Source organism: Chionomys nivalis, chromosome 7 (assembly GCF_950005125.1).
Source record: "Chionomys nivalis chromosome 7, mChiNiv1.1, whole genome shotgun sequence".
Classification (NCBI taxonomy): Eukaryota; Metazoa; Chordata; class Mammalia; order Rodentia; family Cricetidae; genus Chionomys; species Chionomys nivalis.
The window spans coordinates 223485-235616 of NC_080092.1; the positions used below are offsets into that span (position 1 = coordinate 223485).

Sequence of the window (12132 nt, forward strand, 5' to 3'; positions counted from 1 at the left end):
ATGAAGCAAGCCGCCAGGTCAGACATGCTGAATCTTTCCCGGTAAGACTGATGCTACACAGATTATTAGAGATGGGTTGATCGGGATATGAAAATTAGCCAGTAAGGGCTAGAGCTAATGGGCCAAGCAGTGTTTAAATGAATAGAGTTTGTGTGTTGTTATTTTGGGGCATAAGCTAGCCAGGCGACCGGGAGCTGGGGCGGCAGGAACACAGCCCACAGCTCCCACAACATTCTCTACCTTTAAAAAATGTATTTTATGGGCATTTTATCTGCCTGGTGTTCACAGAGGCCAGAAGAAACTAGAGTTACAGATGTTTGTGAGTTGTGAGCTGCTATGTGCTGGAACTTGAACCGGGACCTTTGGAAAAACAGTAAGTGCTCTTAACTGTTGAGCCATCTCTCCAGCTCATCTTTTTGCTTTTTATGATTCATTTTATACTTAATTATGTGTATGTGCAAAAATTTGTGATTATGTCCACATTAGGGTAGATAACCTTCAGAGGCCAGAAACCCAAGTTACAGACAGGTCTGAGCTGCCCAATGTGGATGCTGGGGGCTAAACCTGGGTCCTGTGCAAGAGCATCATGCATTCTTAAGCACCATTGCTCCAGTCCCTACCTTATGCTCTTACTGAACAAGGAGTTCACTGATTTGGCTGGGCTGGCTGGCCAGAGAGCCCCAGGGATACTCCTGTTTCCTCCCTAGTGCTGGAATTATATGCACATATATCTGTATATAAACATATATGCATATACTGGCTTTTATGTTGAGGACTGAAATGTAGGGTCTCAGAAACAGACAGCACTTTACCAACTGAGCCATCTCACCAGCCACATTTCCCCCAAATCTTAAGCCTCGTTATTTCAACTCAGTCCTACCCATTATAGAGAAGGATTTGGGCCACTTGTGATTTTTACCTCAGAACCTGAACTTGGCCACCTTACACAGACAGAACTGAGGCACACAGCCTAAGTGCCTTGCCCAGGGTCACATGACAGCAGGACTCAACCCAAAGCATTTGTGTACTACGCCATTCTGACTCACTGCCAGACCCCAGGCAGCTCTTAACCTTGGTCTCCCCCATTTCATTTTACTTTTGTGTGCCTGGAAGAGGGCACTGGACTCCTGGAAGCCACCGACACAGGTGCTGGGAACTGAGCCTCAGTCCCCTGTGAGAGGAGCAAGCACTCACAGCTGCTGAGCCCCCGCTCCAGTCCTGCCCTGCCGCTTCTGACAGCAGCGGTGGTTCTTCCAGATGGAGGCTGGAACCTCTGTACCCAAAAGGAAGTAGGATGGTTGTTTAGAAAGAAATAAAATATTTTTCTTTACTGCAAATTATTTGTAAATATTCACGTTTCCAGTGTCATTACAAAAAGACCCCCAGGAGAAATCGGGGTCCTTGAACGTGAAAGAACGGTACAACTTACAAAAATAATAAATACATATATTGCCACCTAAAGAAAAAAGGAAATTGCCTAAAGAAAAAGAAAATCAGCGCCAAAATTCATAGTAAGTATGAACTGTGGCTGGCAGCAAGTTCTTGCCGCCCATGGGGGTCTCTCTTAAGTCTGCAACCCAAACACCTAGAGGACCACTCTGAAGAATTCAAACTGAGGATCAAGTGCAGAGCTAGGCGTGGCTACTCCCTGAGTTCAGTACCTCCTCCCAAGATATCAAATTCTGGGCACTGACTTTCTCCCTGGAACGGTGCTTAAAAATGGTATGAGCGTGGAGGGATCATTCATTTTTGTGAACGGCTCTCTTCTTGTGCTGGGGTGACAAGGACTGTGGCTCTGTCTTTGGTACCACTCTTCTCATCTGTGGGTACCACATCCCTAGTGCTCCTGACTTCTGCTGCTCATAACTACTTACAGATCTTCTGAGAGGAGTAAGCCCTCCTCCCCCCAGCAATGGACAGGAAGAGGCAGAAAGCAAGGAAGGGATGGGGAGGTCAGGATGTAAGTCCCTGTGAAGGGAGTATTGCTTGGCCTGGTTCAAAGCCTTCTGCTCAGGTCCTTTCTTACAAGGCTGCACCTAAAGCAAGTCCTGCAAGAGCTGCACGAGGTGCAGGGAAGTGTCGGAGTGCCTGAAGACCAGATGGCAGGCAAGGGGACATCACTCTGAGACAACGGTTTTGTATTTGTTGTTTGTTTTGTTTGTTCTTGTTGTTCCCTTGCTTTCAACTGCAGGCCTGAAGACAGGAAGCACTCTTCTGGAACCAACAGGACCATGAGAACTGATAGAAGAGCTGGCAGGGTCAGGAGAGGCTCCAGGGCTTGGCATCCATAGATGTGGCTGGAGAAACATGAGGCAGTAGCTGTTTGGTCACTAACTAGTGTGTTTGAGACCAGCAATTTCTCCAGCAGTTCAGCTGCCCTAGGCCCTACAGGAGCATGGGTGAACTTCCAGAGAACCTCACAAGTGGTACCAAAGGTCTGGCTTGTGTTTAAAATGGAGTACATCTGTCTCCCAGTTTCTTCAAGGTCAGATCCAGAAGGGGGCCAGATGGTGGTTGCTGCTTTGTGTGTTCTGCTTCTTTTTAGTTTGGTTTTCTTTTTCTTTATTTATTTTTTGGTTTCTATCTGGGAGGCTTGGGTTCCCAGGATTGATGGCTAATCCCTGGACAGTGGGATACTGGCCCCATAGTTCTTACCATCATGCCAGGGCCCAGCTCACACCAAGCCTGCATCCTTAGCCATGCTATAGAAGATGCCCCTGTGCTGCAGGAGCTCAGAGGGTGCACCACACTCCCGAACTTCTCCTTTGTCCAAGACGATCACCCTGCATGGGGAGGGATGTAGATGTGAGCATTATGCAAAGAGATGTGTTTGATGTCTATGGGATTGCCTGCCTGCAGAAACAAACTCTAGGGGCTGGAGAGATGGGTATCCACCCTACCACCTCCTTGTTATCACTTGTACCTAGCACATGTCACCCTCTGACATCAATGTTTGTTGCTGTGTCCATTGTTCCTCTCTTTTAATTAAGTGTCCTGGTCCTTAAGATGTTCCCTAAGCTTTGTTTGAGAGGTGACCCCAGAGTCCAGAATAACATGGGGCACATAGCAGACCCCTCATGCATATAAATATACTGAATGAAATAATCCTGGATAACCTGTTCTTTTCATGACAGAATAGTCCCATCAACTGGTGTTGCCCCTGAGCCTAAGAACAGTGACGGATGAATGAACAAACATGACTGTGAACAGGACCAACCCTGTAGGCCCACAGATTCACTCTGAGGGCTTTACCTTGTATAGTCCATGATGGTATTAAGCCGGTGAGCAATAGTGAGCACAGTACAGTCTTCAAACTGTGTCCGGATGGTGGACTGAATGAGGTCATCTGTCTCTAGGTCCACAGCTGCTGTAGCCTCGTCCAACACTAGAATCTTTGTCTTCCTCAGCAGAGCCCGGGCCAGGCACACAAGCTGGCGCTGGCCGACACTAAAAAGGGAGAAAATCTCAGAGACAGGGCTCAAACTACCCTGATCCTGAACCAGGCTTGGAGGGGAGAAGGCTAGCGCACAGTCTGGGGGTGGGTTTTAGGCAGGAGAACAAGTCCGCTCCCCATGTCCATACCTGTGACAGACATTACTTATCAATCATGCTTTACTTCCATGTGAGCAGGAAATGGACTTAGAATCATTCCCAACAAAAGGCTCAGAGGTAATATTCACAAAGTATCAGGCCATTCTGGTGTAGGTGACAGAGTGGCTAACAAAGGTGGCTCACTATCCATGACCTCTTTGAGCTGCTGCAGACTCAGCACTGGCTGGGCTCAGCTATAAGCCTGGCTTTAGTCAACGGGATGCTGACCAGTGAATGGCTAGTAGAGGCCTAACGTGGGAATGGACATGTTCACCCTTACACATCTGCCATCACCATGACAGCACGCCTGGGCAAGTCTGCTGGAGGATGAAAAACAGATGCACTGATCCCACTGAGGCCAAGTAGATCAGCCAACAATCAGCTGCACCTCCTTCCTTCCCCCATGAATGAGCCCAGTCAAGGTCAGCAGCACAGCCATTGACTAACCACTGACTGAAGCAGAATGGAGGCTGGTTGCCCTGGTGATGGGGGCAAGAGGAAAGAATCTTCACACACTGGCCCCTGCCTGCCTACCTACCTCAGGTTCTCTCCACCTTCTGCACACTCATGATTCAGCTTGTCGGGCAAAGCTGACACAAAGCCTTTCAGGTGAGCAAGCTCCAGGGCCATCCAGACTTCTTCATCAGAATACTGACTGAAAGGGTCCAGGTTCATGCGGAGAGAACCCGAGAACAAAACAGGATCCTGGGCAAGAACAGCAGATAGTATGTTTGAGGGTCTGAATCTAGAAGGTTCCACACAGCCTGATGTTTTGAGTACTTGTTCCACGTTTGGTGGTGTCATTTTGGGATGTTGTGGAGCTTTTAAGGAGGTGGAGCCTGTCTGAAAGAAGCAGGTTTCTGAGGGCAGTCCTCTGAAGCTTAGTTTTGGCTCTGATACTGGCTGGGTCCCTGTTTCCTAGTTGCTTGATGTCACCACCACACACACCTACTGCATGACCTTGCTTTCCCCACTATGATGGACAGCAACCCTGTGATACTCTGAACCTCTCTTCCCTGCAGATGACTCCATCAAGGATTCTGGCACAACTATCAAAAAAGTAACTAACAGCATATGGCAATCACACCACACTGAACAAGGAAAGCTCATAGATATAAGATATGAGATGTTCACACCAGAACAGGAAGAGATCTCAGAGTCCCTCCAGAGCATGAACTCTGTGAACAGAAAATGTCTGGAAAACCCTGCATAACCAGACCAAAACTTTTTTTTCAAAACTTCTCCAAACTTTCAATATGCCAATTCTCTGTTGCTTTTAGTGGTGTTATTTCATCACAGCAACAGAAATGTAACTAATGCTGTCACTCAACCCCACCTGCAGGAAAGACTCAGAGAAACAAAGAAAAATCACAGCCAAAAGCAATGCATTAGGGAACTCTTGCCCACAGGGAATGGTTTAGAAGATTCTTATTTGCAGCATAGCTCCAGAAGTGTTAGAATGAAGACACTGACTCCTGCAACTGGCAGAGAAGACAGAGTTATTATCACCAAAATCCTCAGATGCTCTGGGTCTGTGTATGAAACAGCAGAACATGTTCACAGTTCCTATATACAGCCATGTACTAGCTAACACCAAGAAATACTAGGAAAATAGCTGACCATCACTTGGGGGTAAAAGTCTATGTATGATATTACGTGCAGATGCTAAATCTTGAAAAAGAAAAACTAATCATGGGTTCAGTGACCAAAGCTACATGCAACCAAGCCTGATGGCCTTGAATTTGATCCTCAGAATACACACGCAGAGGAGAGAACTGATTCCTGCAGACTGTCCTCATCTTCATACGCATAGTCTGTTCCCCTCCTCCCAATAAATACATGAATGCAAATATATCACTCTCCATCTACAGTTGGCAGAGTCTATGAATACAGAGGGTGTGGCTTCAGTGTGTACAGGACCCACCAGCCTTGCCCACCTGGGGGATAATGGTGATCTTGAATCGCAGGTTGTGCAGGCCAATCTTAGCAATGTTCACCCCATCGATGATGATCTCCCCTTCTGAAGACTCATTGATCCGGAACAAACCCAGGGTGAGTGATGACTTCCCAGCTCCTGTACGGCCCACAATGCCAACCTGCAGAACAGGAAGAAGCTGTGGTGATGTGGGAATGCTGCAGACTCAAGGTTCTCCCAGCAGGTGGCTGGGTCAGAGCCGTGGTCATCTGGTTGATCTAGCTTCCACTACAGTGCTTAGCCCCCTCCACCCCGCTTCTCCAAGACCCACCTTCAGCGGCTACTTTGACAAAAGGTTGGAAAAGATGCCCTTTGCTTCACAGAGGCTGAGGACTTTTCGTAAGTCAGAAGAGATGCTCAAAGGAATAGGGTGCAGATAGAGGAATGTTTAGTTGTGCTATGTTCAATTAGAGAGAATCGGAAAATAATGAGGTGCTTCCTGGCTTCCCACATGGTTCCTCTCTCCTCTAATGGGAATTCCTTCCTGAAGCCATGACTATACCTCAGATTCAAGCAAAGCCCCTGAACTTCTCTGATATGGTCCAAGTACCCCAGTTCCTGATCAATGGCTAACATTCCCAATGTCCAATGACAGGTCTTTCTCCTCTCTTTTACATCTGGGCTTGAGTAGGCTCCTTCACAGTTATCACAGCTCAGCACCCATGCATGCTGAGAGAACACTTGGACACACGTGGATGGACAATTTAACAATTCAGTATTACAGTATGCAAATGCCTCGGGTGATCCCTGACCAAGTGTCTGAGAAAGTTCTATGGGTCATGGTCTGGAATGCCTTCCAGGAAGAGCTTGGAGCTATATGTCCCTATAAGCTGTTCTGGGATGGTGGTATCACTTTATTACTCTAGAGTTTACAAACTCCAGTAAAGGGACACAGGAGGAGCTGGGGTGAGCTGGAGGGCTAGATTCTTCTAGACAGACCTGCGGGGGGGGCAGAACCGCTACATGTTCCAACCATCCAAGAAAAGCAGAGGGGCCATTTTATGGATCATGGAATTTTTTTTTAGTATTTATAGTTCACGCAAATGTTTTCAAAAAACATATCTGCATGTCTGGGAGTGTCATCTTTCAGTGGCTCACTGTGCCACCTGTTGAATACACTCAGCATCTTTTATTTCCATGATTCCTCCCTGTAAAAGCACCTCAATCCCACAGTGTAAGCAGGTTGATGTGGAGAGTTCAATGAGAATGGAGGATGGCGCATACCCACCTTTTCTCCACCCTCGATGGTGACGTTTATGTTCTTGAGAACCAAGTCCAAATCCTCTCGATACCTCAAGCAGTAGTTCCGGAACTCTACACGGCCCGAATGGGGCCAGGTGCTGGGTGGGGCTGTCTCCTGGATTTGCCAGGGAGCCTGGATCACAAGAAGAGGGATAAGAGAAACTGGCAAGTGCAAGCTGCCAAGAACAGTCTTTTATGTGGGTTCTGGGGATCTGAACTCTTCACTGAGCTATCTCACACTTCTAATCAATTCATTTATGCTTAATTCCTCAACTTACGAGGAAAATTGTCCACATTGTTTCCCTGTTTCCCCAGGATACCTGTGGGCTGTGTTACTTATACTTACTAAGGGATATTTTCCTCTAAAACAAGATGGTTCTTAGTAAGTGTTAAAAGCAGACAGGAAAAGCCCAAGAGGGCCTGGCAGGCACATAGTTCATCCTCTGAGTAAGCAGAGGACACCCAAAGGGTTTCTGGAAGGCCAAGGCTAAGGGACCAGACTGAATCCTGCCTTACCTCCTTCTCTGTTTCAGAATACTCTTTGAGTCTCTCCACGGCCACGATGTTGGTCTCCATCTCAGAGGACATTCGAACCAGCCAGTTCAAGTAGGAAGTTATCTGCCAATGGAGAGAGCCATGTGGGGTCTCTTGGGGAAGCATGGCTTCATTTTCATTAAGTATGCATCATATCATTCACACAGATACAGAAATGAGTGACCTACAGAGCCATCACCAGAGTGGACACACTGCACCTCTTAGGAATCACACCTTTCAAGGTGACACATGGTCCACACAAGTTGTCAGAAAGCAGCCAAGAGCTGTGAGGTGGCTCTGTGGGCAAAGCACTTGCTGAGCAAGCCTGGCAACCTGAGTTCCACCCTCCAGGGCCATGTAAAGATGCAACAAGAGAAATGACTCCACAGAGTTGTCCTCTGACATCTGCACTGTGGATGGAAGAAAGAGAAGGGGAAAGAAAGCGAGGGAGGGAGGGAGGGAGGGAGGGAGGGAGGGAGGGAGGGAGGGAGGGAGGGAGGGAGGGAGGGAGGGGAAGGAGAAAGGGGGGAAAGAGAGAGAAGATAGAAAAGAAAGGCAGAAAGAAAGAAAAGTCATATAGGAAACTGGAAAATATTTTGAAACTGGGTGATTTTCATGTGGTGGATCCTGTCCGTAATTAATCCCAGTGTTCCAAAGATTGAAGAAGGAGAATTATGCCAAGTTCTAGGCTACAGAGTAATACCCCATCTCAACCACACAAAGAAAATATTTTTAACTCAGTATGATAAACATCATGAGATGGAACTAACACAGAACTCGGGGAAATTCATAGCTTTGAAAGCGTCAACGCCACTGAGAATCTTCTGAATGGTGAAGAATGTAGGTCACGTGTCAGAATTCCCATAAAACTCCATTCAAGCCCTCTCCTTTTCCCATTCGTGCAGGTACCCAAAGCCAAGGTCCAGAAACTCAAAATCTGGTTGCCATGGGGAGAATATTCAACCCAAGAAAGAGCCTTCTACCTGCAATGAGTAGGACACCGAGAGGCCCACCAAGCCAGCGCTGAGGCTGTGGCGGGATATGACAGCAAACAGGGCAGCGAACAGCACGATACAGTTGCCCACACACTCAAGACGCACAGCGAGCCACCTGTAAGGAGATATGTAGGTGTGTATCAGACAGACAGATGCACAGTTTTAAGCTCATGGAACAGAGCTAAGCCCATCTGCCATCTGAGCTAATTTCCAAGCACTTCTAGAGAAAGGCCTTGTGGGTGACACTCATCCAAGATATGCGAACTGGAGGTGGGGGTGGTGCCCGGGGCCCACAGGACTTCATGAGTCTGGCTTGCCTAGGAACTAAAATAGAATTCTCAAAAGCAACCCCCACCCTGGAAACTCAAGTTTGCCTTTGGAAAGATTGACTTTTTCTTAGGAAATCTTTAATTTCAAGAAATAATTCCCTGAAATTACAAAGCTGTCATCGACTGCAGGAGGCACTGCTGTCTGTAAACAGGCATCGTGGGCTGGGGCAGAGCTCAGTGCTAGGTCACTGGCCTGCCGTGCACAGGGCCCTGGGTTTGAAAGCCATCACCACAGAATAATAGCAATAATAATTATAAAATAAGTAAATAAAGTCAGTCCCTTGGCAAGAGATAAACCTCAATGTGAGGAAGAAACAAGCTGCTATTTACAAAGTTGGACACTGAGCTCTTAGGACCACCCCCCACCTGCACCCCACAATGCTAAGATTATGTGAGGACAAAAATGTGGGTTCTCATGCTTGCACAGTAAGCAATATCAGCCACCAGGCCAACTCTCCAGCCCCCAGGCTGCTTTATTTTTTAGACAAAATCTCATTCTATAGTCTAGCTGGCCTGGAATTCACCAGGTAATCAAGGGAACCTCAGACTCATGGTAATCTTCCTTCAGGCATGTGCCCCGCTATTTCCATTTCTCTCCTAGAAGAAACAGAGGCTGAGGGACTGGGCACTTCACTGGCTTCCTCTATCCTACTGACCACTGCACCCACCTGTTGGCCACAATGCTGGGGTAGTAGGCCTTCTGGTTCTCATCCACTTTTAGGTCACTCTGGCGAATGAAGCGCTCCTGCTCCTCAAAGGCACGGATGACACTGACCCCCAGCAAGGTCTCATTGAAGTGTGAGTACACAGGGGAACGGCTAACAGACTCGAGGCGCTTCAGCTGTCGGGAGGAGGCCACATAGAACCTCTGTGGGAGAGAGGGAGGCACAGAATCAGTGCTAGCCCCTCGTGCCATCCTCCTGGGGTATTCTGGGAAAGCTACACATGGCTGACCCCTGGAGATGGGCTGCTTTCCTGGTGAACTGTGGGACAGGAATGTCAGCGACAGTAGCCAGTTTCTTGGATGCATATCCCGTTTTCCAACCTAGGCAGTGCTCTTTCTTGCTCTTGTGTAGAGACAAAGGGGTAAAAGTGGCTTCCTCTTTGGGTCCGTGCCTAAGCAGCAGCAGGATGAAATGACCAGACTGCACGGCCTCTCAGAAGCTCTAAATGTTTGGGGCTTTCCTCTCCCAACATTACAGGTTCAGAAAGACGCTTTGTGACTGGCAGACCTCTTTAGTCTTTATTTGCTACTAACACAGAAATCCAGGCCAGGTCACTGAGCTCTTTCAGCCTTGGCTTCTTCTGTTCTTTAGCAACACTAAAGCCATTTTGCACAGTAGACTGTGAGGACAGCAGGTAAGAACCAGTATGGTTCTTCTTTGTGAGTGTCACATGGCCATATGCACACTCACTGCACATGTCTCACACACATACATGTCAAGCATGGAACCCTGTGGATGCCACTAAACCAGGAGCAACTGCCTGTGTCAGCAGTTTGACATGGCAACTCCATGCCCTCCCACATGCCCATCCCTATTCTCCTTCAATTCATGGTCTCTTCTTTCACTCGTTATTACTGCATGTCTGTAAGTATGTGTAAATATATATACATTCCTAGATAGAACCTGTGAGTCCAAATGTTACCTATATGTATGTTTTCAGGGCTGACCCTTTGGCACTAGACACCCAACTGATGTGCTCTCCTTTGGGGAGGGCCACCTCTTCTGTTCCTAGCTGACAGGGATGGGGCCACAGAAAGGAATTGACATTGGTCTTCATTCTATAGGGTGACAAGCACAGGTCAGCAGGAGGCAGCACCAGGTACAAAGAGTAGGGGCCAAGTCAGCAAGGGACAGGAGTGACCCCACTGAGAGAAAAGGAGACAAGAGTTGCTTAGTCTCCGAAAATGCCAAATGGGATGAAAAAAAAAAAGACTACAAAGGCATCAACCCTTATATAGAAAGAACTATATAGGTGTGTTGGCTAGTTTTATGTTAGCTTCACACAAGCTAAAGTCATATAAGAGGATGAAACCCCAATTGAGAAAAATGACTTCTTTAGGGCATTTTCTTAATTAATGATTAATGGGGAGGGCCCAGTCCACTGTGTGTATGGGGAGGGGGGTGGTGGAGGAAGTATCTAAAAGTTCTAAAAGAAAGCAGGGTGAGAAAGCCATGAGGAACAAGCAGTACCCTCCATGGCTCTGCATCAGCTCTTGCCTCCAGGTTCCTGCCCTGCTTGAGTTCCTGTCCTCTCTGTCATATGAAATGGTGAATGCAATTAACTCCTTCCTTCTCACGTTGCTTTTTGTTATGGTGTTTCATCACAGCAAAAGTAGCCCTCAGCAGTGTGCCCAGCAGTTGTCATGAACACCAAACAAGCACTCAAACAGCAAACACCAAACAGCAACCATGTTCCAGCCTAGCTGAATTCTGCAGTTTTACCTATTACATAAGTTTCTTAGGAAAAGCACTTGTCATTTTTTAACTTTAAATCTTATATGATAATGATGATGAGTTTGTGTATGTGTGCACGGTGTATGCATGAGCAGTATATATGCACGCCCACACCAGAATGCATGTGTGGGGGTCAGAGAGGTAGTCATTTCTCTCTTTCCATCTTGGAATGTGAGAATCAGGTTTGTGGAGCAAGAGCTGAGCAAGTCCTATCTGCTGAACCATCTCATTGGCCCTGTTTTTAACATTACAAAAGTAAAGTATACTGACTAAGGTGGTTTGAGTAAAAATGTGCCTCACAGGCTTAAAAGTGTGAACACTTGGACCCCAGTTGGTGGCACTATTTGGGTAGATTTAGCAGGCATGGCCTTGCTGGAGGAAGAATGTCACTGGGGCAAGATCTGAGGTTTTAAAAGTCATGTGCCATTCCCTGTCTGCTGTCTTGTCTCATAATTCAAGATGTGAGCTCTCAGCAGTTCCTGCCATCACAGATGGTACTTGTGTTCATGACTCCCAGATGTGATGGTGATGGGCTTTTCTCCCTCTGGAACTGGAAGCCCAAATAAACCCTCCTTTGATAAGGTGTCTTGGTCACTGAGTTTTATCACAGTCATGAGAATTTAATTTATTGAGAATAATATGGATAGAAAGATTAAGAAGTACCTAGACTTAAATGTATAAAGGGGATGTGGGGCAGGGGAGCATGCGTAAGTGGAAGACACTGGTCTAACACTTTAGTTCCCATTCCCAGGACCACAAAATTAAGATAGGAGGTAGACAGACAGACAGATCGTGAATATTCCTTTACACTGTGTGAATATATGTCACTGTGACTGGCTTAATAAAGAAGCTGACTGACAAATAACTGTACAGGTAGAGTTTAGGCAGGACTGGAAGACAAAAGGAGAGCATGAGAAAGAAGAGGAGGAGTCTCAGGAGTCATGAGGAGAAGCAGAGGAAGCAGAAGATAAACTTGCTATACTGAGAAAAGGTACCAAGCCAGGTAA

At 47.0% G+C, this 12132-nt stretch overlaps 1 protein-coding gene across 2 annotated transcripts in view; it reads right to left on the bottom strand.

Annotated features, from left to right (window-relative positions):
• Positions 1–1307: 1307 nt before the first annotated feature.
• The window catches only part of Abcc1 (ATP binding cassette subfamily C member 1), a 167264-nt gene continuing 156439 nt past the window's right edge, over positions 1308–12132 (bottom strand). For both annotated transcript variants that reach the window (XM_057774073.1, XM_057774072.1), the window contains 8 exons: positions 9335–9534; positions 8326–8452; positions 7325–7426; positions 6795–6941; positions 5529–5687; positions 4130–4296; positions 3253–3447; positions 1308–2783 (listed from right to left, as the gene is read on the bottom strand). In XM_057774073.1, the coding sequence (XP_057630056.1) occupies positions 2675–2783; positions 3253–3447; positions 4130–4296; positions 5529–5687; positions 6795–6941; positions 7325–7426; positions 8326–8452; positions 9335–9534 (1206 nt within the window). In that variant the 3' untranslated portion in view covers positions 1308–2674. The remainder of the gene's footprint in view (positions 2784–3252; positions 3448–4129; positions 4297–5528; positions 5688–6794; positions 6942–7324; positions 7427–8325; positions 8453–9334; positions 9535–12132) is intronic.